At 46.4% G+C, this 22,260-nt stretch overlaps 1 protein-coding gene across 3 annotated transcripts in view; it reads right to left on the reverse strand.

Annotated features, from left to right (window-relative positions):
- Positions 1-22,260, reverse strand: part of PLXNA4 (plexin A4) — a 527,428-nt gene that overhangs the window by 107,769 nt on the left and 397,399 nt on the right. For all 3 annotated transcript variants that reach the window (XM_058426822.1, XM_032761769.2, XM_058426826.1), the window contains exon 5: positions 9,875-9,975. In XM_058426822.1, the coding sequence (XP_058282805.1) occupies positions 9,875-9,975 (101 nt within the window). The remainder of the gene's footprint in view (positions 1-9,874; positions 9,976-22,260) is intronic.

The raw sequence follows: 22,260 nt of genomic DNA on the forward strand, positions 1-22,260 counted from the left end.
CTACCTAATAAGGTTATTATGAGGATTAAGTGAGATTATAAGAGTAAAGCATTAAGGATAGGATGTAGCTCATAGTAAGCCCTCATAAATATTAGCTAGTATTATCATCTTATCCTTTCTCTGACATCCTCATCTGACCTCTCCAAACTGTAGCTGATGCAGAACCAGATTTATTTTATTTTATTTTATTTTATCTTATTTATTTTTAGAATGAGTGTTTTTTATTTTTATTTTTTGAGACAGGGTCTGGCTCTGTAGCCCAGGCTGGAAGGCAGTGGCATAATCTCAGCTGTTTGCAACCTCCACCTCCTGGGCTCAAGCCATCCTCCCACCTCAGCCTCCCAAGTAGCTGGGACTACAGGCACACACCACCATGGCCAACTAACTTGTATTTTTTTGGTACAGACAGGGTTTCACCATGTTGCCCAGGCTAGTCTCAAACTCCTGAGCTAAAGCAATCCACTCATCTCAGCCTCCTAGAGTGCGGGGATTACAGGAGTTAGCCACCATGCCCAGGCGTTAGCCACCATGCCCAGCCCAGAACCACAGATCTCCATGACTGGCCCTTGGGGCAGATCAAAGACAAAAAAAAGGCAGGGCTGCAGCAGTTTTCCTCTTAATAAAGGAGAAGGACGGCCCAGAGGCCAGGAGGGAGAAAAGAGTGAAAGAATGGTCTGGATCATAGCTCTGTTTTCTTACTAGCTGTCAAAGGGTATTGAGAACTCAGCTATCTTAGTGGAAAGTCAAGTGTAAGGTTAGAGCCAGGGATGTTTTGACATTTCTACTATCTTCCAGGACTCATGAGGGTGGAGGCTACAAATGTCCAAAAGCACAGACAATTGACCTTAAATGTGATAGGATAATGGAAGGGGAGGCATGAATTCCTGCTGGTTTCTTCTGGGGTCTGTCAAGGGAATGGTCTGCTTTTCTAGGACTGCAATTCGCACAGCCCAGACTAGAGCTGGGAACCAGAGAAAAGTGTTAATTCATGACCTGAGAGGCAGGGGTAGTGGCTTAGATGTTTCCTTCCAAGAGGCTTCAGGTACTCCTAAAGCATGTCCCTCAGCTCCACTGTACGGGCCCCTTGACATAAAGAATCCCCTGCTTCATCCATTTCCCAGGTAGGAAAACTGGAGCTGATACGGATTCAGACAGTGCATATGCTGTGTGACTTGGAGTTTTCTGACATTCTTCTCTGCATGCCAGTGTCAGCCCCGCCCCAAATACAAACCTTCAGATGGCCAGCAGGAAGCCGACCCCAAGAGAATACACCAGACCCCCAGAGCTGGAGTCCCTCCCTGCTAACCTCTTCTGACCTCTCTTCCTCATTCCACTTCTCTGCATTTCATCTTCTCCAGCCTCAGATCAAAGGTGCAAAAAGCCCTTGGGGAGAAAGGCCCTAGGGCCCCTGGAAGGGGTTATTATTCAAGCCAGTGGTTCCAATGAGATTATCCTCTCTAATGAAGCAGCTACCTCCACCCTCCTCTAAGCCTGAACTTTCACTGCTGGAGAATTCCCAGCCAAGTGGAAAATTAGAAGGGAGAGGAATAAAGGAAGGAAGGGGGTGAGAGAGAGGGAGAGAGGTGGTGATTAAGTCCTCTAGAAATTAATTCCCAAATACAGCGATAGAAATATTAACTCCCGGTGCCACTGGCCAGGCGAACAAATTTCAATTTGGAAACAGGGCTATCTGTGAGTCCAGCCTGAGTGAGCCTCCAAGCTTGGAGGGGCTGTTGCTGATCCATCTCCCTGGGCTCTCTAGCATGTGTTTACCAGGCTTAGACATCAGAACTTGCTCCTTACTTCTCCCTGCAGATGATTCCCAGTTCTTAACATTTCACATTTGCCATGACCTATACTTAAGGTGCACCATCTGTGCTTAGAATTGAGAATATTGAAAAAGAAAGGGGGTAAGGGTGAGGGCCTTCCCCAGTGGACCTAACAGAAAAGTTAAGATAATTTAGAATGCCTACTCAACTAGGAGATTATTGGAAGCTTTGGTCATTGTCATCACATCTGGGGACCCTGACAAGGGAAGAGACTAGAATTCCTAATTCATTACCCTTGTCCTCCTTGAGAATGACCACAGTAATGGATAGATGCATGTGTGTGGCTTGGAGGAAGTGGAGTAGCTAGTACAGGATCCTTCCTAGGCAGGTGGGTGTGTAAGAGGTTTCTTAAATGTAGGGGTAGATCAGGTGAGTCCTTTCAATGTTACAATTCTAGGATACAATGACTGACACCATGGTCTCACGGAAGTTGAAGTATTTGGGTTGTGCCGTGTAAATACTTAGGATGAATCCCAAGATAGGAAGCCCAAGCTTCTACTGTAATTTTCCCTCTGCCATCAGTTGCTGGCAACTGGGCCCATGGTCCTTTGCCATCTCTAAAGATCCAAAATTAACCTAAGAAGCAGCTGAATCAGATTTATCCATGCCTCCCCTACAGAAGGAGGGCATAGGACTTAGCAGAAACCAGCAGGTTCAGGGGTTGAGTGGAGACCCAAGAACCTTTCTGGGCTTGTATAGCAACCAAGGCATCCTGTCCCACCATAATCAGCTCAGATACTGGGCTTGCAGCCTGCATTGAGAAGCCATGTTCTGCCCTGGGTCCCTGACTGGATTCTGACCTTGGTAGCCATGCTTTCTTTGAATGAACAATCTATTGAAGAAAACCTTAGATAAGAGGCAAAAAGGACCTGGAAATGTTCATTTTTTTCCAGATGATCCCAAACCAAACAAAATTACACGTAGCAGTTGCCAAAAGAGAAAGTGAAGTGGGCTTGTCTTTCTCTTTTCTTCATCAGTGGCTAGCTCTATTAGGGCCTATTAATTTTCTACTAAGGTTGAGGAGAGGTTAGGAAAGAACAGATGTGGAGCAGAGCAGGAGTGGAGGGAGGGAGAGGGAGGGAAAGGCAAGAGAAGGGAAAAAGGAGGAGGAGACAGCAAAGGCATCATCACAGGCGAATCCATTCTCTTTCTAATCCAGTCAGTAACAAGGAGAACGCTGCCTATTACCTGAGACACATTCCAACAATGACTCCAGTTGATTCTCATCAGCTTTACACTATACTTTATCCAACAGCCTGGTGTCTTCATGTCCATTAATGTCACCAAGTCCAGCAGGCTTGGTGCAGGGGAGCACTTTGCTCCGTGCAGGCTGGGCTGCTCCATCCTATGTGGCCCAGTGCAGCGTGATTGAATGAAGTGTGTGAATGCTGGAATATGGGTGTGTATGTCTGGAGTGAAGCCTCAGAGGTAGGCCAGCTCCTCAGGTTGTCCACAGGGATCCAAGTCATTAGACTGGGAGGGACATTGAGAGCTTGAGCAGACCACAGGGCTTTTCTAATTTATATGGGAAGATGGCATTTTTGACTTAGCATTCTCTGGTCATGAAGCATGTGTTTTGTGTGTGTGTGTGTGTGCGTATGTGTATTGGGGACTTGGCGGGGGGGCGGGGGGCAGGGTTAAAAAAGAAAAGGCCCATTTCCTTAAGTCATACTGTGTCTTTGCTAAGCCATGGAGAGGAAAAGTCCAATGTACTAGTATCTAATCTAGTCTGGGACTCATTCCCTTGGATCAGAGGCTGATAGCTTTTTGGCAAAGAGTCAAGGAAAACCTCCTTGCACAGACTGCAAGGAGTTTGCTGGGTGGAAGTAGACACCAACCATTCCTCATGAGTGTGTAGGCCTTGTGCAAGCAGCCCTAGGAGAGATCAGTGACCTAGCAGATTAGTGTTAAGTAGCCCTTGAATATAGGTTTAAAAAATGAGATAGCAAGGCTGTGGGATATGCCTGAGTGAAGCAAGGCAGGGCTTGCATTTTGCAATCAGCTTGTGTGTCATTAAGTGGACATTGGCATGGCTGGTTGAAGCCTTCCAAGGGGAGGAAGACTTCCCAACAGTGGGCTGGCTCCAGCACCAGTCCTGGGGAGGAGAGGAATGGAAGGGGAGGGGGACCAGGAGGAGGCAGTGGGGTCCAACTCCAGCCTCTGCTCCCACAGTCGTGGCCATTTGGGCCACTTCAGGCATGAGGACCTGCTGCACTGTAGGCCCAGCAAGGGGCTTCATGCAGGTCCCCTACCTTAATTTTCATAGCGTGGCTACAAAATTAGAGCTGAAGAAACTAAACCCAGACTGGGTCTGTTCTTAGACAGGTCCTCAGTTGTAACTAAGTTGTAACTCATCTTTTCTGCTCTGAAAAGCAGTGTCTTTCTTGTCTTTCCACTCTCGCCATCTTGGAAGAAACCATATAGAAAAGAATAGGAGTGACTCTTGAAAAGTAACCCCTGCCAACCTATCCGGAGGAGGGCATTCTTCCAACAGAAGAAATCTGGGAAGAGGCAGGGTCGCGAGGGGGTGAAAGGGAGACTTTATAAAAGCTGATCTTATCCTTCCCCTGTGATGTCTTGGGTTACATGAGCCTCCCAGGAGTGATGCTGATGACTTTTCTTAAGAAAGGTAACGTCTGGGCCAATCGATGCGGCTGGGTCTGCCGGGCAGGATCCCATTACCTGCTGAGACTGAGACAGGCTTCTTTGCCTGGGCACGAAGCCATGGGAGGGGAAGATGGAGAGGGGGCTGGGGACCTGCCAAGCCTGGTCACTGGAGAAAATGTTTCTGGCCTAGGACAGGAGATAGCTGTGATAGGGCGAAGGCAGAGTGGGCTTGTACGCTTTCCTTTGCCTTCACCCAAGTCAGAATGGGTCAGCTCAGGAACAAGGAATAAAGGCTCAAAACTCAGGGCCACCTCAATACTTAGCACTGCTGAAGTTGTCATTGCCATCAGAGATGGGCAAGCCTGTAGGCCAGGGTCAGGGGCTGCAAAAGAGAGTGACTGAGTGACCCTGTGTGCTACCGGGTTGGCAGGCGAGTGCTTCATGACAATTAAGAGTAACAGGAGAGAGGATTTAAATTACACGAACCTTTCTTAAGCATGTTTTGTGCAACCCACCTGTGACCTTGCTGCTACAAACAGTCCATTTGGCCACATGAGCCACCTGTTTACAGAGGCCCTGCCCTTGCACTGCTCAGTCACATGTGCTGACTCTCAACCCCTCTCTCTGCCTTTTCCTTCTTCCTCTCTTGCTGTCTCTGTCTGTCTCTGTCTCTCATACACCCATCTGCTGCCTTTCTCTTCCACAATGCTACCACCACCTCACTCCCTCCAACCATGGGGAAAGTTGGCAAAAGTGACTGAGAAAATGGACTTCTCTTGACACCTCAAGGAACCCTTTTCCTGCCGTCCTGGTCTTCGTGAGTGAAGATCAGGCTTGCTGAGGCCACTTAGCAAGCAACCGAGTCACTTGGCACAGGGCCTTGCCCATGGTGGGGGCCTAACAAATGCATTGATTCTAGTAAACTCCCACCGTGAATCCAAGTCCTGGTTCCCCAAAAGCTTTAGGGCAGAGATGACCTAACAGAGTCACCTTCATATCACTGAGCCTGGCACACTGCTGGGCACAGAGGCAGAAGGGCAGGTCTGAGAGATCTACGGACAAATTTGTGAGTGTGGACACAGCACTCCCTGGAAGCAGTTAAACCTCCCACTCTTGCCACCTGTCTCCCTTCCTAGAAAATGGATGCCCTTCAGAGCAAGCATCCGTAGGCTCTCTCTGGCTGCCATCAACCTCCTGCACTGAACTGCCAGCCCCCAGCCTTCTCCTTTCTCTCCTGCTGAGCCCACTTCCTCATGTGTCTCTCCAAGCCATGGACATCCAGTTTGCTCTCATGAAAAGTGAAAGGGAGGGCAGATCAGGAGGAGCAATATCTGGCTTTGACCTGAACCTGAGGAACTAGGGAAGAAAGGCCCGCTGGGAAGAAGGAGAGAGCTCTCTGGACAAAGAAAGTGTTCTATACCTTGATAGACATGTGGATTACAAGGGTGTTTGCCTTTGTCAAAGCTTTCAAGCTGTACACTTAAGATCTGTGCATCTCATTCCATCTAAATTTAAAATTGTACCTTTATTAAAAATATCTTAGAAATCCAGGGACCTACTCTAGTTATCCAGGACCAGATTTCAGAACCTGGATTTCGGACCTCAGAAATCCATACCTGCAGGATTTCAGACTTTCCCTTAAGGAACTCAAGGACTCATGCCTGAGACTGCCACTCAGAGATGGGGAGGGTGCCTGCTCTTGTAGCAAGGATGTATTCGAGTTTAAGAGGGTATTTTTAGCTTTTAGAGGCACTCTTCGCAAGGGAGTGGGGGAAGACAATATTTTACCCCCACCTTCTTATAGTTGCCAGGGAGCTCTCCTTGGTCATAACTCCGAGAGGGAGGAAGGATGGATTTACTGAGTGTCTCAGTGGGCAGGCAGCCTTGGCCTATGGGGGCTCTTGAGCTTTGTCCTCCTGGAAGAGTTGGGCTTTACCAGATACATTGGCACAACTCTTATACCTGTGTCCACCTTCCTCAGGTCATGGACATAACCAGGAGGCTCAAGGTTACGAATGACAGCACCTTGCCCTGGCAGAGCATCTTGGAATTCTGTAACATCCTATATCAGTCACCTCTTTTTATCCTCCTGCCACCACTGTGAGAAGGTACTGTTCTCCCTCTTTGAAACAAGGATGCCAAGTTTCTGACATACGGAGTTATCGTGGAATCTATTTGCAAATTCAACTAACTGCTAACGTTTATTTGTGACAAAAAATCGGTACCCGTGGACACGTACAGGGCAGTGAAAAATTTGAGTGATCTGGCACACACACTCCCAGCTGAGGTGGGACAAGGCAGCCTCAGCTTCTTGTTTTAGCTCTCGCTCTATGAACAAGTGTCCTCTTCAAGCCCTATTTTGTGCCATATTTGTCTAATTTTGCAGGTGATTTTGCTGCTTAAAATAGTCCCCGAATGTAGTGCTGAAGGTCTGTCTAGTGATCCTGAGTGCAAGAAGGCCGTGGTGTGCCTTATGGAGAAAATAGCTGTGTTGCATAAGCCTTGTTCAGGTATGTGTTGTAGTACTGTTGGCAGTGAGGTCAAGCTTAATGAATCAATTATATATATTAAGTAAAATGTCTTTAAACAGAAACACACATAAAACAAGGTTATAGATGGATTTGTTGATGAAAATGTGACCAGAGGCTCCCAGGAACCTAACCCTGTATTTCTCCTAGGAGCAATGGCTTGGTATTCACTAACTGTGTTCCAGCGACTTTATGGAACATATCTACCATGTGCAATGAGAACTGACTGCACTTGCTTAAAGCCCCACAACAAGTTTCCAAGGCATGTGAACTCGAGTCCACTGATTTCCACTCCAGTAATCCTCCCAGTGTCCCCCAGTGCTTCAACTTGCTGGCTCCACTGTGGCTCCTTGAGCAATGAGGTGCCAGCAACAGCAGCAGCAGCAGCAGCAGCAGCAGCAGCAGACAATGATGACCACAAAGAGAACAACACTTGCACAGCCCCTGCCTTCTGAGAGCCTGTGCTTAACAAGGGCTGATGCTCCATGGAAACACGAATAAGGTATACACGTGTTAGAACCAAACATGGTGCCAGACTAAAGGGATGAGGAGGATCTAGCAGGAGTACCTGCCACTTAGACAAAGGCTGGGAACCCCCCAGGAAGAGAAGCATGCAGTTACAGTAGAGCCATCTGGAAAATCACCAGGGATCAACAGAGTCAAAAGAGGTGGGGCACCCATGAGCTCACAGTCCTTCCCCAGCCTTGTCAACATTCCTGCCCCACCCCACACTACATTTCCTAGTGATCCACATCCCACCAGGCATTGGTCCTCATACCATCTCATTTGATTCACCAGTGACTCAGTGAGGCAGGGGAGACAGGCATCACCATGTCCAATTCACAGAGGAGGAGCTGGGATGAGGAGTCTGGACTTGGGGGCAGGCGCCCAAAATTCATGTCCATGGCTGTTTTTATGCCATGCTGAGACAGGAGCAGCTGGCTTCCCCGTGCAGGCTGAGGGCCCCCTTCATGAACTGCCCAGACTTCACCTTGGCCTCCATCCACCCCTGTTTTCTTCCACTTGACAGGAGGCAGGTATGATGCTACAGAAGGGGAAACTGAGGCCATACAGGAAGTACTGTCTTGTGCCTCCTCCTCTCATGTCTGCTTACCTTGCAGCCTTGGGGGTGGGAGGTGGGGGTCCTCACAGCCTCTCTTGTGCCTTCTCCAAGCCTTGGAGCCCCTCTGTTCACAGGGCTCCGTGTTGTGTGGGGCTGGCACAGCATTGTGGGCAGAGACCAAAGCTGACATGGAAATTGCCACTGGACATGGAGTGTCAGGGAGGGACCAGATTTTCTGATTGCCTTTGAATTATGCCAGGTAGGAAAGCCCCATGCCAGGATTGCAGAGCTATCCTCAGCCAAGCAGGAAACAGGGTAGTCAAGGCCCCCAAGTAAGGCAATGAGTTTAGAAAACAGTCCCTTCCTCAGAGGCCTCACTGGGTGACACAAAGAAAACTGCGCCCTGTCTGCCTGGCAAGGTATCATTCAGGGAACAATTCTGGCCTGATCTGAGCTAATCTGCATTCTGAATGCAACCTCTGCCATCCTCTTCTATGCTGGCCACTCCTAGGCTCCCCTGCTCTGTTAGCATGCAACCTTTCTATACACTTGAGTGCATAGTTTCTGATCTGTCTGAGTTATGTATATTTCAGACAAGACCAGGCACATTCAGGGTGGCACGGCCGTAGACTGAGTTAGGTATACTTCAGTGTAGCTCAGTGGTTCTTGACTTTTTTCCACTATAACCTACCTGAGGGATTTCAGACCTTCCCCTAAGGAAATCAAGGACTCATTATGCCTGAGACTGCCACCCAGAGATGTATTCGAGTTTAAGAGGGTGTTTCCAACTTTTAGAGGCACTCTTTGCAAAGGGGAGGGGAGAAGACAAGATCATACCCCACCTTCTTATACTTGAAAATTATTGGTAAATGTCATTGATCACATGTAGTTCAGGTTCTTAGTAGGAAGACTAAAGTTTTTCTTCCTAATTTATAATGTTTGGATCCAGCTCACAAAGTGGCACATTTCAAGTGTTGGCCAGAAACAACAATAGCTGACTGGAACCAAATTTCATCAGAGTGAGGTCCAACCATTGTTGGCTTCTCCAGGTAATCACGGCAAGGGTCTTCGGATCCCCAAAGAAAAGCCTTCAGCTTTCTGGTTGTCTGAGCCCTATTCTTGCCCTTTGGTTTATTTACTGTTTACCTCCACTATAATGCCATTGCCTTCTTCCGTCTTCTACATAATAAAATAGAGACACACAAAAGGAGCCATGTTGGCAAGAGGCCAGCACTCAGGCCGGGCTTTACTGGCCCAGTGACCCCAGCCCAAGTGCACTCACAGCCAGCTGATGGGTGTCTGACAGCAGTGGGAGGGTCCTCAGGTGCTACACACTTTAACTGCAGACCCAAACCAGAAAATCCTATGGAGATGTTGAAGGAGATGTTAAGGAGATGTGGAATCACTAAAGGGACAGCATATATCTTGTTCATGATTTCGGGGCCAGTATGAAGCTGGAGAAAAAATATCCAATGCCTTTTTCCTGGTGTTCAGTCCTGGAAAGTCAGTCTCCAGCCCAGTAAGCCACAGTCAGGAAAGTCCAGGAATCCTGCTTCCTCCAGCCCTCCAGTGTGTGATTGCCCAGCATGACAACTATATCCTGACCCGTCATCATTCCCATGCCACCACTGCCATATATTTCTTAAGGGAATTTGGCAAATTTAAAGAGAAGTCAGAAAGAACAAAGGAAGGGAGATAACATTTGGAAAGGATGCAAGGAAGGAAGAGCAAGAACAGATGAGGAGAAAAGACAGATCAAAGGGAAGGGCAGTGATGACAGAGAAGCGGAGGAAGGGAATTACCAGGAGGAAGTGGGAGGCAGGAGGCAGCCTCCCCACGGTACTCACATGTTGTGCAGCACACACCAGCCACAGTGCGGGTCGCCCGAGCCAAGGCACTCGCCGCAGCTCTGATACTGACCACAGGACTCCACAGGGACTCTGGTGAGCTAGGACAGCAGGACAGGGAGAAGGTGGTCAAGATTTTGCAACACCCAGTAGCGTACCAGATGAGATGTTGCTCTAAATATCAAGTGTATCACCTGAAATGTTGCGAGAGCATGAAGGTGCTTGGAGCCCAGTGTGGGAAGGGACTTTGAGTGATTATGTTTGAGAAGGTGGCCACATATGCATCCAGGGAGACAAGCAGCCATATTATTTTCTTAGCAGTCTCCAGAATAGACTCCATACAGTCCACACTAAGTTGTCAGAAAAGATATTTACACAGTGTTCATTTCAAGTTTTCTACCTCTGAAACCACCAAATATCTCTACAAACGGCCAATTCATCATGTATTTGTTTCCTATCAATGTAACAAGTGCAAATGGTCATTCTCACTCTCTCATGGTTTCTCTCTTTCTGTAGTGTTTCCCCTTCTTTCCAGCCCTCCTTCAAGTTTCATCATTTTTGCTGCTCCAGAGAGCATTTAGCCTGAGACCAAGACCCTTCTCTTTCTCTTCCTCCTTGCCATTTACCAAGATATCATAAGCTCACTCTGTAGCTGTTACTTGCCCGCTCTTTCTTTCTCATAATGTTGGCCAACTGGCTCTAAAAGCTTTCACTATGGTGCTTTCAAAGAGCATCTGCTGCTATTTCTCCTCCTACCCACACTCTTTTCATGACTAGAGGCTTCCTCTCCAACCCAAAACTTTATATTAGCTTTCACCAGCCGCCTGCTAATGTAAAATGTTCCACATGACATTTTTGCTTAGCCCAAATGCTTCCATTTCCTACATGCTCTTAAATATCTTTTGAATTTCTTTGTTCTCCACTGTAGCTTTGCCTTGGTGTCTCTTTACATAACTTGCCAGCACCTGCTACATAGTAGGTATTTAATAATGATACACTGGATCAAACGGAGTTTTTATTTTCTTTTTATAGCCTTGGTCTTTATTCTCCATTTTGCCAGTTTTTTCTTTACAAAAAGTTTTTTTTTTTCAATTTTACATCATCCTTTTCCATTTGGGATACCTTTTTATCTCAATGGAGAATCCTACCTGATGTTTCAGCTTGAGCTAAGAGCATTTGATGTGGCCGTCCTTTTTAATTTCTCGCCATCAGACAACAGGCACAGAAAACTATAAACTGTGCTGACCTGGCTGAACCCTCTCTGTTACATGAGCAAATGCAGAGGCAGTGTTTCCCCTGCTGTTTTATGGGGCATGTGCCTCTGTAAAATGATGTCCGCTTGGCAGGGGCTACTTGTAACTCACACACAGGCAAACTGGCACCAGAGCTTCTCAATTAGTCTCTAACTCTCTTTTGGAATTAATTAATAATTAATTCCAAATCCCACATGATCTATTTTCCCTTAACTTTCTTATTCCCTTTAAGCATCTTTTTGTTCTCCAAAGTACACACTGAGCATTCTTAATGACCACACTGCATTTTCACTTCTTTCAAGCAACCTTTTAGCCTCCCTCTCCCATTCTGATGGCAGTGACCTTGACCTTGGTGGCCCTTCCTCCACCTTCTCAGATGTCTTTTTTGCACATTTGGAATTTTATCTTTTCTTTTATTACTGCTCATGTAATCTGCATGGGCCGTGCCTGGAGTCTGCCTACATACGACCTTCCTATCCTACTAATTAACCTTAACAATTAGTTCCTTGCAAATTACCCACACTGGCTCCACACCAGCCAAGAATTTGCCCTCTTTCTGTTGCGTCTTTAATTTCTCTTCCTACTCCTTAAGTGAGCATAGACATGCTAGTCATGTAAGCATATAAATAGTGGCTCCTAACCCAAAGTACCTGGACTCCTAGGAATTCATGAGTGGTAATGAGGTCTACACGCTATTTTCAATATTTCCCAAAGCCTAATGGAAATTGAACTGTTGCTGTTTTATGTTTTTTATTCATACTCAGTGATGTACGTCTCATATTAAAATAGGAAATATGTTATTACTTAATAAATACAGTTTGTTTAGTAGACAGAATCTTTCAAAACATAATGCACAGAGGGAAAAAATAATAAAAGGGGCCATAAATGGTGAAAGTTGGGAACCATAAGTACACAATAATGTTTTCATATGTTCCAGCTGCTCGTCTAGCACTCCATATTTCACATGGGCTTAAACAGAAAATCATGCCTTGCTCAATCAAAAGCATTTTCTTGCTCTAAACTTAATTACCATCCTCCCCAGTTTCTCCTATTGACAAGTTCTATAATCCACCTTGGATGGAATGTGGCCACAGGTTCCGGAATGTTCCACATCAACTCAAGAGCCAGCTGCTTGGTGAATCTGAAATTCTCAAAAACCTTTGCATTCAGATTCTTAAAATATTTGAAACTGATGTTTAATAATGTCCATACCCTGGAATTGTCAAGCCCCTCCTCTTGATTTTAAACATGAGTCATTTTTTGTTGGGTTGGAAAGAATGCAAGAGCCCTCAGAGCTAGGTTCAAATTCTGGCTTAACATGGAGATAAAAATCCCCCCCTCCCCACCCCCACCCCAATTCACAGTTTCCTAAAGCACAGATGACACAATGGTTTTGTAAATGGTCTGGCACTTTATAAGTGATGGCTATGATTGATTGCTGCTATCCTTTTTATTAATATCCCAATCCTCCTTGTATTGTCACTTACCTCTCCCCCACATCCCAGAAAACTCCTCTGACAGTCTTCTGAGGCCTCAGGAACTCTGTCAGGAGTTCAACAGACCTGGGAGAACTTTTCTTTTTTAGTACCTTGATAGTGTCATTTCCTCCTTGAACTATGATATTTGCCCCTAAACCATTCATTGCTCCACACTTCGGATGATACCTCATTTCCAGGCCTTATTCACTATCTTTACTAGCTTCTGGAACAGCTATCTGCTTTTCTTAGCTTTTCATGTAGGTGGGTCCATGTGAGACAGTGACACAAGTCCTGCACAGGTATTATGAGCCCTGGGTTCCAGCCACAGCTCTGCCCCTCAGTTTCCTGGGTAAACTTGGACAAGTCTCTCCTGGGCTTCTTTCTGATGATCTGAAAAATGAGGAACTGGGCATGTTCGTTCTGAATTCCCTCTCAGTCCTAGCATCCTTAGGATGCTAAGCTCCTTGTTAATGCTCTGACAAAGTCTCTCGGGTCAACCTCATCTCACTTGTTTGGTTTTCATGGACATGTATAACAATGGCACCGGGTCCACCTTCAAGAAAACATTCTCTTGAAGACAATCATCCAGGCATGTAGAGCTTTCTCATCTTGAAGGTAAACAACCCAACTGCCTTTAGTCTTTCCTCACAGAATATTTCTATTTATGATTTAACCATTTTTTACGACTTTCTTTTGAACTTGATCTAGGTTTACTCCACTCTTTTTAAAGTGTGGACATTCAGCCAACAGGATTCTGACAGTCCGAGTAGAAAGGTTACCATTATTTGAGAGCTAGGTGCCACCTCCTTCACCTTGCCAGGACCTTCCCAAGGAAGGACAGAACCAGGGAAATCTCCCAGGCCCCAGCATCAGGCAATAGTCTCCAGCATGGCCAAGGCCTCCCAGACTGGCTGCAAAGCTCTCCATCTCTATCACTGCTTTGCCTCACTCTCTACCCCATGGTTAATTCTGCAAAGCATCAGACGTTTTTCTAATACTTTAAATCACTTTTGAAAACTGGATTTAGTCCAACCATTTAGCTCAGTCTAAATGTATTCCCTCATGTCCCCAGTTACCATCCACACCTTGCTAGTACGTTGCACAGGTGGCCAGATGGCCTCTGAGCCACCTTGCCTCTATGATTCTCTTTCCCCAAACACCTAGACTTGCCACTCACAGCCTTACACCATACAAAGCTGCCTCTCCCATCCCCCATCTCCAGCTCCTCTCTTGACCCTGGAACACAAACCACTCCAGATGCAGAGCCACACGATTAATTAAAACCACCCCACGCTGATTAAAGTCTTAAGCTGCAGTGCCAGGCATGCTAATTAACTGAGTGAGGGAATTCAGACCACAGGAAGAGGCGAAAAAAGTAATAGGGGCAGGGGAGGGACTTCTGTTTGGAGAACAAATCAGATGGTGACATGACCTAAGCTACCATAATGATAGATTGTCTCAGAGACCACAGAATATTGAGGTCTGTCCCCTGGCCACCAGACTCTAGCAAAGGTGTTGATTGATGTGGCTGCAACTTCACCTTCGCTGCTTCTAGAGATGGGAGCCCCATCACCTCTGGGGACCTCCACGTATGCGTAAACTGTGCTTGGGGGGAAGGATTGGGTACAGGGTTAGGGTAGGGTCTGCACAACATTGTCTTGGGACATTGTCCTGGCTTTGTGCAAAAACCTATTAGGCAGTTTAGCAGTTCCTCAAAAAGTTAAACAGAATTACTATATGATCTGGCAGTTTTGCTTCTGGGTACGCAAAACAACCGAAAGCAGGATCTCAGAGAGACATTTGCACACTCAGGTTCATAGTGGAATTACTCATGATAGCCAAAAGATGGAAGCAACCCAAATGTCCATCAACAGATGAATGGACAAACAGTATGTGGTATATCCATACAACGGAATATTATTCAGCCTTAAAAAGGAAGGAAATTCTGACACATGCTACAACATGGATGAACCTCGAGGACTTGATGCTAAGTGAAATAAGCCAGACATAAAAGGACAAATACTGCATGATTCTGCTTATGTGAAGTGCCTAGAGTAGTCAGATTCATAGTGACAGAAAGTAGGATGGTGGTTGCCAGGGACTGGGGAAGGGAGGAATAAGGAGTTACTCTTTAATGGGCAAAGACTTTCTGTTTGGGCAGATGAAAAAGTTCAGAAGATGGAGGCTGGTGATGCTTGCACCACAATGTGAGTGTACTTACAAATGCACACTTAGAAATAATTAACGCTGTGAATTTTTGTTATGTGTATTTTACTACAATAAAAAAGTTGAAATAACCCTTTTGAGTGGACTTCACAGATTATTTCATCTTTGGCTTGGCAGCATGATATGAAAACACCTGTTCTCTGCTTAGCTCCTTGGGTCAAAGGGGAACAGCTTTTGCTGGTAGACTAATACAATCATGTTTGTGAAATATTCTGAGATCTTTCAGTCAAAAGATAGGCATCGCTACTCTTTTCAATGTAATCTCAAATGGATAAAGCGTTTTGGATAAATGTCTCCTATCATGTATCATTACATAACTGGCTCTGTCGTTCTCAAGGTCTGGATACCTGTTTCCTGATTTGGAAAAATAATGCCATAGCCTTGTTCTTCCTCGAACTTTTCCTTACCTCTCACCCATTCCAAAAGGCCTAGACAAGGAGCTCCCAATTCAAATAACTCACACGAGGTCAAATGGCCCCTGATTTTAGAAAATCCTCCTGCTGTTGCTCAAGCTCTCCTTTGGTATTTTTCATTCACAGTTATGGCCAGAAATCACCCGTGTGCCCTTCCCCATTTACACTTCCTTTCCCCCTAGATCACCTTTCTGGGAATCTGGGTGGTTTTATCCTTTTGCCACCAAGGTAAGCTTCCTTATGTAATATAATGTAGTTTGGTCTGGTTTTAAATAATTGTAAATAGAATTATCATTTGCTGTTGTACAAGCAATCATCATCATCATCATCATCATCATCATCACCATCTTCCTAACCTGTCCAGTTCCAAAGGCCACAAATTTACAAAACAATGGCCTAGCATAGGAAGGCAATGAATGACTAAGAAGAGAGCAAAGGGTTCCAAATCAGATTTTAAGTCATGGCCTTGGTCTTCATAAGTTTCTCCAGCTGAGGAGGTGAGCCCATTGCTTGGGGACCTGGGAGCCTGGGGGTCTTCCATGGCAGCTGGAGGAATTTTTACAGCTTCTGAGTCCTAGCCCCCACTGCCCAACTCCCACCTGGTTTCCCTGATATTTCGAAAGATGCTTTCCTCTGGCAATAGGGTCCCACTCTGCCTGTTGCTGCTCACTTTCCGAAGGGTGCCTGCTGTTCTGCTGATTACATTCAGAAATGTTCCATAGATATAGCATGCAGTCTCTGTGTGTATCTCTAATTTGTTTAAGCATTTGACATTCTGGTCAAAATGTGAGTTATTACTCCATTTCTACTCTTATAATTGGATGCTAATACAATGATGGCTACACTGAGCCTGATGGTTGGAATTAATTTAAATGTCCAAAAGTTTTCTTAAGGACCCAATTTCCTTCAAAATTGTCAAAAAAAGAAAGAAAAAAAGAAGCAAGATGACCCAGTAAGAAACTCCAAGAGGCTGCTGGGGGAACTGTCAAGCTGTGCAGATGCTGCATTTGGTGCTGTACCTCATGCTGTCCTTCCTTGCCACTGTCCCCGAGCAGAGGAAGTAGAGTTGAAAAAAGTTAGTCCTTTTCTGGCAAATTCTTAGCTCAGTAATACACATGGGTCTTGGTGGCATGGTCTTGGGGAGCTCCTCAAAGCATCTCCACCAGCCTTCATTTCCTTTGGTCACCACTGGCTGCCTTTCCAAGCTTTATTTCTGCTGGCCAGGGACCACACAAAGGTTTTGTGGAATCTCCTTGTGATGGCTCCAAGGCTCTCGCTGCCAGGGCTGCAATTTGTGGCTGAGCAGTGGCTCAAGAAGCTGTGCTTATTTCAAGTCACTCCACATGCCTGGAACCCTGTCACTCCCATTCTCTTTGCTCAAAGGTGGCAGGTTCTGAACCTGGCTAACAGGTAAGAAAGGCAGATGCCAGGAGGCTGGTCCCAGGCTGTGGCAGATTGTATTATGAGTCCCAATTATTCACTCCCTAAAAAGAAGACTTTTATGTCTCCACCCCTATGGCCTCACGGTGAATAGAGAAGTGGCGTGTACTTCCCCACTTCTTGACTTTGGGCATGGCCTCAGAACTTGATTGGACAATGAATAGTAGGAAACACGAGGCAAATGAATGCTTCTGATGTGCTTATGTGCTCATCTTTGCCTTCTGTGCTTCTGTCATTGCCATGAGAAGAGCTTCCCGAAATAGCTGTTTCCTCTTCAGCCTGGGCCCCAAATGAACCCACACGGAGAGAGACCTGAGCCCAAACCACAGCCAGGAGACAACCCTGGCTGATGCAGCAGCTTGAAGCAGAACTGCCCAGCTGAGTTGAGCTTAGGGAGCTGACATACAATTGCTTTGCAGAGCCATGAGTGTGAGGATTCATGTCTATTGTATGCAACTGAGTTTTGGGCTGGTTTGTTACAAAGCTTTATTGTGGCAATAGCTAGCTGATACACAGGTGCTGGGCAGAAAGTTACGCCAGGATGCAAAGGTCCCATGAAAGGTAGAGGGGAGAGGTCAGTCAAATGGAGGAGGGGGAAGGTTGCAGTATGGTAGCTTCTTACCACCCTGTGCTTCAAATAGGTCATGCAAACATTGAGGGTGTATGTACCTGGTACAAGTTCAGAAATTCTTTAAAGCCAGGTCTAACATGATAAATGGCCCTTCTCAGTACCTCTCACGCTGGCCATGCTCTCTTAATTCTATGGTCATAGGTCTACAGATCTCAGGAAGGTCTAGCCCCTGAGCAAAGTACTGAAGAAGACTCTGGAAAGAGAATGCAGCCCTCCAGATGTGGTCAGCTGTCCAGAAGCATAAATGTGCTTCAGACCCCCTGTACTGACCGTCTGGCTGCCCCAGTGTCAGAAAATTATTATTATTTTTTTTTTACTTGGCAGCAGTAAAAACTCCTTGGGAATGATTTGCCTTGAGCTTTGCAATTCCTCCTGCTGGTGCTTGGGCCATGGGGCTAATCCAGCTGGGCCTCACTTGAGGGCAGACAGAGGCACAGGGTCAAGGGCAGCAGCCCTGGCTACCACCACTGTCCCTACCTGCCTCTAGGCAGGAACTCTGGGGTCAAGGCCGACGATATTTAGAATAGCAAAGGCAACCGCCCCAGGGCATGAGGCTTGGGGGGCTGAGATTCCAAGCTGTAATCTAATCTGTGTGTCTGGGTGACCTTGAACAAAATCTTCCCATTTTCCCATTTTTCATACCTCATTCGATTCATTTTCAGATTAGGGGGATCCAGTCCTGCTCTGCCTTAAAGAATTGGTCACAAAATGCTACCAATACCAATGATTTGAGAAGCTTCTTGTAAACGAAAAGTAGCAGATGCTGCGGAGGGCTGCAATTTGTTGCTATTAATAAGAATAAATGCCTAATAGGAAGCCAGTTTGCTCTGGGAACTCGGACAGCCAAGGAGCGAGTGCCGACGCCGGAATCATCAACATATGTTGGTCCTCATTAGCAAACGGCAGTATCTGGGAAGCTGGGCAAGGAGCTCTCAGCGTGCTTTCTGCAGAGCATCAAGAAATCACCCCATCCTAAGGCTTCCCAGTGTGGGCTGCGTTACAATGGCACGTGATCATTATTAGCCAGACCCCTCGCCAAGCAGGAGAGCGATCCCCTTCCCTGCTGCACAGATGGAAAAGCCATAGCCCAGAGGGGCTGAGCAGCTTGCCCAAGGTCACGCAGCAGGGCGGTGGCAAAGGTGGAAATTGAAATGAAGCTGGGGGCTGCAGCCCGCCCTCAGGCCTGCCAGACACCACTGGCTCCCGGAACATAGTACAGGCGATTGAGAAACCTCTGTTCCCTCTGCTGAACCCAGGTCCTGTGTTGAAAACTTCACAGCATTGCAGGCTACTTACTATACTACGAGGAAGGTCTGGCTGAGTTCAGGGGCTGAGGAGCCCCTCCTATGGGCAGATCACCAAGTAGCAGCCCTGAAGAGAGAATGACAATTGGTCTCAGCACAGCCTCCTCCTCCAGGAGGTTTTCTTACTCCTTCAAATGTGGTTAGGGAGAAAAATAGAGTTTGAAATAGTTTTATCTCAGGGACAAGTGAGAAGCAGAGATCTGGAAGAAAAACAGACCTGGGTTTGGATCCTGGATCTGCCACCACTGTGTGACTTGGACAACTTATTTAACTTCATCAAGCCTCTTTTTCCTCATCTAAGTACCCTGATGAGTTGTTTTGAAGAATAATTGGGATGACACATATGAATGTGTTAGTGCTATGCTAATGGCAACTGTGTTGTTCCAGCATCTTCCTCCGATAAAATGCCCCTGTGATGGGTGGTGCAAAGTCATCTCTCTTCACTCCATTACACTAGTACTCAGCTTATGCACAGTAAATGAGAAAAGTGAATGAATGTTTGCATGCACACATAAATAAATAAGTGAATGAATGAATGTGGTTCCTGTTACACTTGTACATATTCCAAGAAACCCCTGGAGATCATTTATTTGGCAATCTTGGCTCTACTCTAAAACCTATCATTTCTGGATTATTGCCACAGATTAATCGCTTAGTGTAAAGGTTAAATCCTCTCCTTTCTCTGAGCTCTCATGCTCACATTCACACACAGGCTCAGGAGGCCCAACTTCCTGACTTCCAGGGCTGTAGGGTTGCAATGTGTGAGTTTCTCTATCTAGGCAGATCCCATGCATTTGACAGAGGATACTGCAGCCCCAGAGCAACCCCGCCAACATGGAGGCGCAAAGGAATGGAGGATGAGAGGAGTGTCCTGGCATTCACAGAGTTAACAAGCTGAGAGGGACCTTGGAAAAATTCTAGCTGCCAATCCTCTCATTTTTCAGGTGAAGCTCAGTTGCTGCAGGGATTTGTCCAAGGCTACATGGCTACCAACAGTCTTCATTTGATACCCAGTCCCTAGATATGGACTCCTGGCCAAGATGCTCATTCTTGACCCTGTCTTAAGGTCAGGGCTGAAGCAGGGACAGAGCCTCAGGGCCCCACATCCTGGAGGAAAATGCAAGCCTCCCTCCCCATCCCCAAGCCCAGCAGGTGGGAAGGGGCTGTTGTCCTGGGATCAAAGTGCTGCTCCTGTTCCAGCCCATCTTTTAGCAAATGACACAAACAAAGACTATGGCCCCTTCTGAACTGGAACCGGGAACCTGCTGTTGTGTGTTTCCCAAGCACAGCCTGCTCAATGGGAGCCTTTGTTTCTGCAGCCAAGAAGAAGGCAGGGAGGGGCTGGCACGGTGACACCTAACTCCCGGCCCAGGCAGCAGAGCCAAGCTAGTCCCCAGGCATATGCTGAGGCTCCCTAGCTGGCTGGCACTGGCTCCTTGTGGGAAGTGGCAGGGCAGGCTGGGCGGGCACTCCTTTCTCCATCTAGCACCTGACCCTTCTCTCTGACTTCCTTCTAGCAAGGGCTCTGCTGACTAGCGTCAATGCTCTGGCTGTTCAAACCACAAAAAAAGTGTGTGTAAATGATACACTTTGCGAATGAGTGCACAGCAGCCCAAGGGGGTGTGCCCAGATGTACATGTCTCAGCACAGAAGTGGCATTTGCACACACCTATGGGCAGAAGTGTTCTGGACCACAGGAGCATGTTTGCAAATAAACACATCTTTCGCCGCAGGCAACCAAGGCTGGGTATGAGGCTTCTCTGGCTAGGAAACAAACATCTTTTTTCAAAAAGGGATTTGACTCTGGGAAAAGTTATGGTGCTCAAATGATTGGAAACTGATATTCCTGAAGGAGAACCTTCTAGGTCCATCAACATAGGGCCCCACTCTCAGGAGACCAGGTGCTGCTGGCTTAGAAAGGAGGCAGAGACGACAGATGGCCCAAGGAATTCTAAATCGTCTTCATTTCACCCTATCTCCTGTCTCAAGGTACCCACCTAACTCTCCTGGACTTATATGAGCTTCCATTGTGGGATCAGGGCCCAGCCTGCTGCTGGGGAAAGACAAAGAGGGCCCTCTGGTGTCTGGGTCATCCTGGACACAGGCAAAATGTATCTTCTTCATTAAGAGATACGGCTTTGAGGGCATCTTCCAGTAATTCTTCAAATATGAAAGGACAATTGTTAAAATGACAGCATTCTAAAAGTGCTTTTTTTTTTTTTTTTTGAGATGGAGTCTCACTCTGTTGCCCAGGCTGGAGTGCAGTGGTGTGATTGTGGCTCACTGCAACCTCTGCCTCCTGGGTTCAAGCGATTCTCCTGCCTCAGCCTCCCGAGTAGCTGGGACTACAGGCACACACCACCACACCTGGCTAATTTTTGTATTTTTAATAGAGACAGGGTTTCACCAGGGTGGTCTCCATCTCCTGACCTAGTGATCCACCTGCCTTGGCCTCCCAAAGTGCTGGGATTATAGGTGTGAGCCACCATGCCTGGCCTCTAAAAGGGTTTTATACCTTATACACTGTTGGTGAGGGTTTAGATTAGCACAACCATTTTGAGGAGTAATTTGGCAGTTATTACTAAAACCTAAAATGACCCAGCAAGTCTTCCTCTTGGAATCTTTCCTGCAGAAATACTAGCACCTAGACACCGGTGGTTGGCTGTGGACATTCACTGTGGCTTTGTATGTAGTAATGACTGTTTGGAAACAACCTAAATATCCATCCACAGGGGGCTGGCTAAAAAAATCATGGCACATCTACACTCTAAGATAATAGTCTGTATGTACTAAGATGGATGAATGTCTATGATTCATATTTGAGTTAAAAAAACAAATTTTATAAAAAGGGTATATTAAGACTCAATGTTTATTTTCAAAAGACAACTGTGCAGCTGTGTACACATACGTATGCAAACCTCGTGCAGATAATAACTTCTAGAGAGAGAGTAACATATCTGCTAACAGTGGTTAACCTTGGGGAGTTTGAATTTTTCACAGACAGGGTATTATTGACTTGGGAAATTAAAATAGTATTTTAAAGATGCTTTAACCTTTAGTCTTTTAAACTAAATTAACTGTGCTGCTCAAAATTTATTTTAGGGTGACAGCTTGAATTTTTCTTTTTTCTTTATTTTATTTTTTTTGAGACAGAGTCTTACTCTGTCACCCAGGCTGGAGTGCAGTGGCGCGATCTCAGCTCACTGCAACTTCTGCCTCCTAAGTTCAAGCAATTATCCCGCCTCAGCCTCCTGAGTAGCTGAGACTACAGACACACACCACCACGCCCAGCTAATTTCTTTTTTGTATTTCTTTTTTGTAGAGATAGGGATTCGCCATGTTGACCAGGCTGATCTTGAACTCCTGACCTCAAGGGATCTGACTGTCGTGGCCTCCCAAAGTGCTGGGATTACTGTCATGAGCCACCAGGCCCGGCCCAACTTTTCTTTATACCCACAAGATTTCTAATATTCTGGAACTATGGAGAGGGCTCTTGGCTGCTTGGTCTCTCCCTCTTGGTTCAGCTTCTGAGCAGCAGCACCCTAGAAGTGAGCCCTGGGCCATGGGGAAGTTTTCTCCTTATAAAATTAACTATCGCATATTGGGTGGGAAAGTCATTGTTTGGCAATGCACTTATTCAG

This window comes from Hylobates moloch, unplaced genomic scaffold (assembly GCF_009828535.3).
Source record: "Hylobates moloch isolate HMO894 unplaced genomic scaffold, HMol_V3 SCAFFOLD_1, whole genome shotgun sequence".
Taxonomy (NCBI): domain Eukaryota; kingdom Metazoa; phylum Chordata; class Mammalia; order Primates; family Hylobatidae; genus Hylobates; species Hylobates moloch.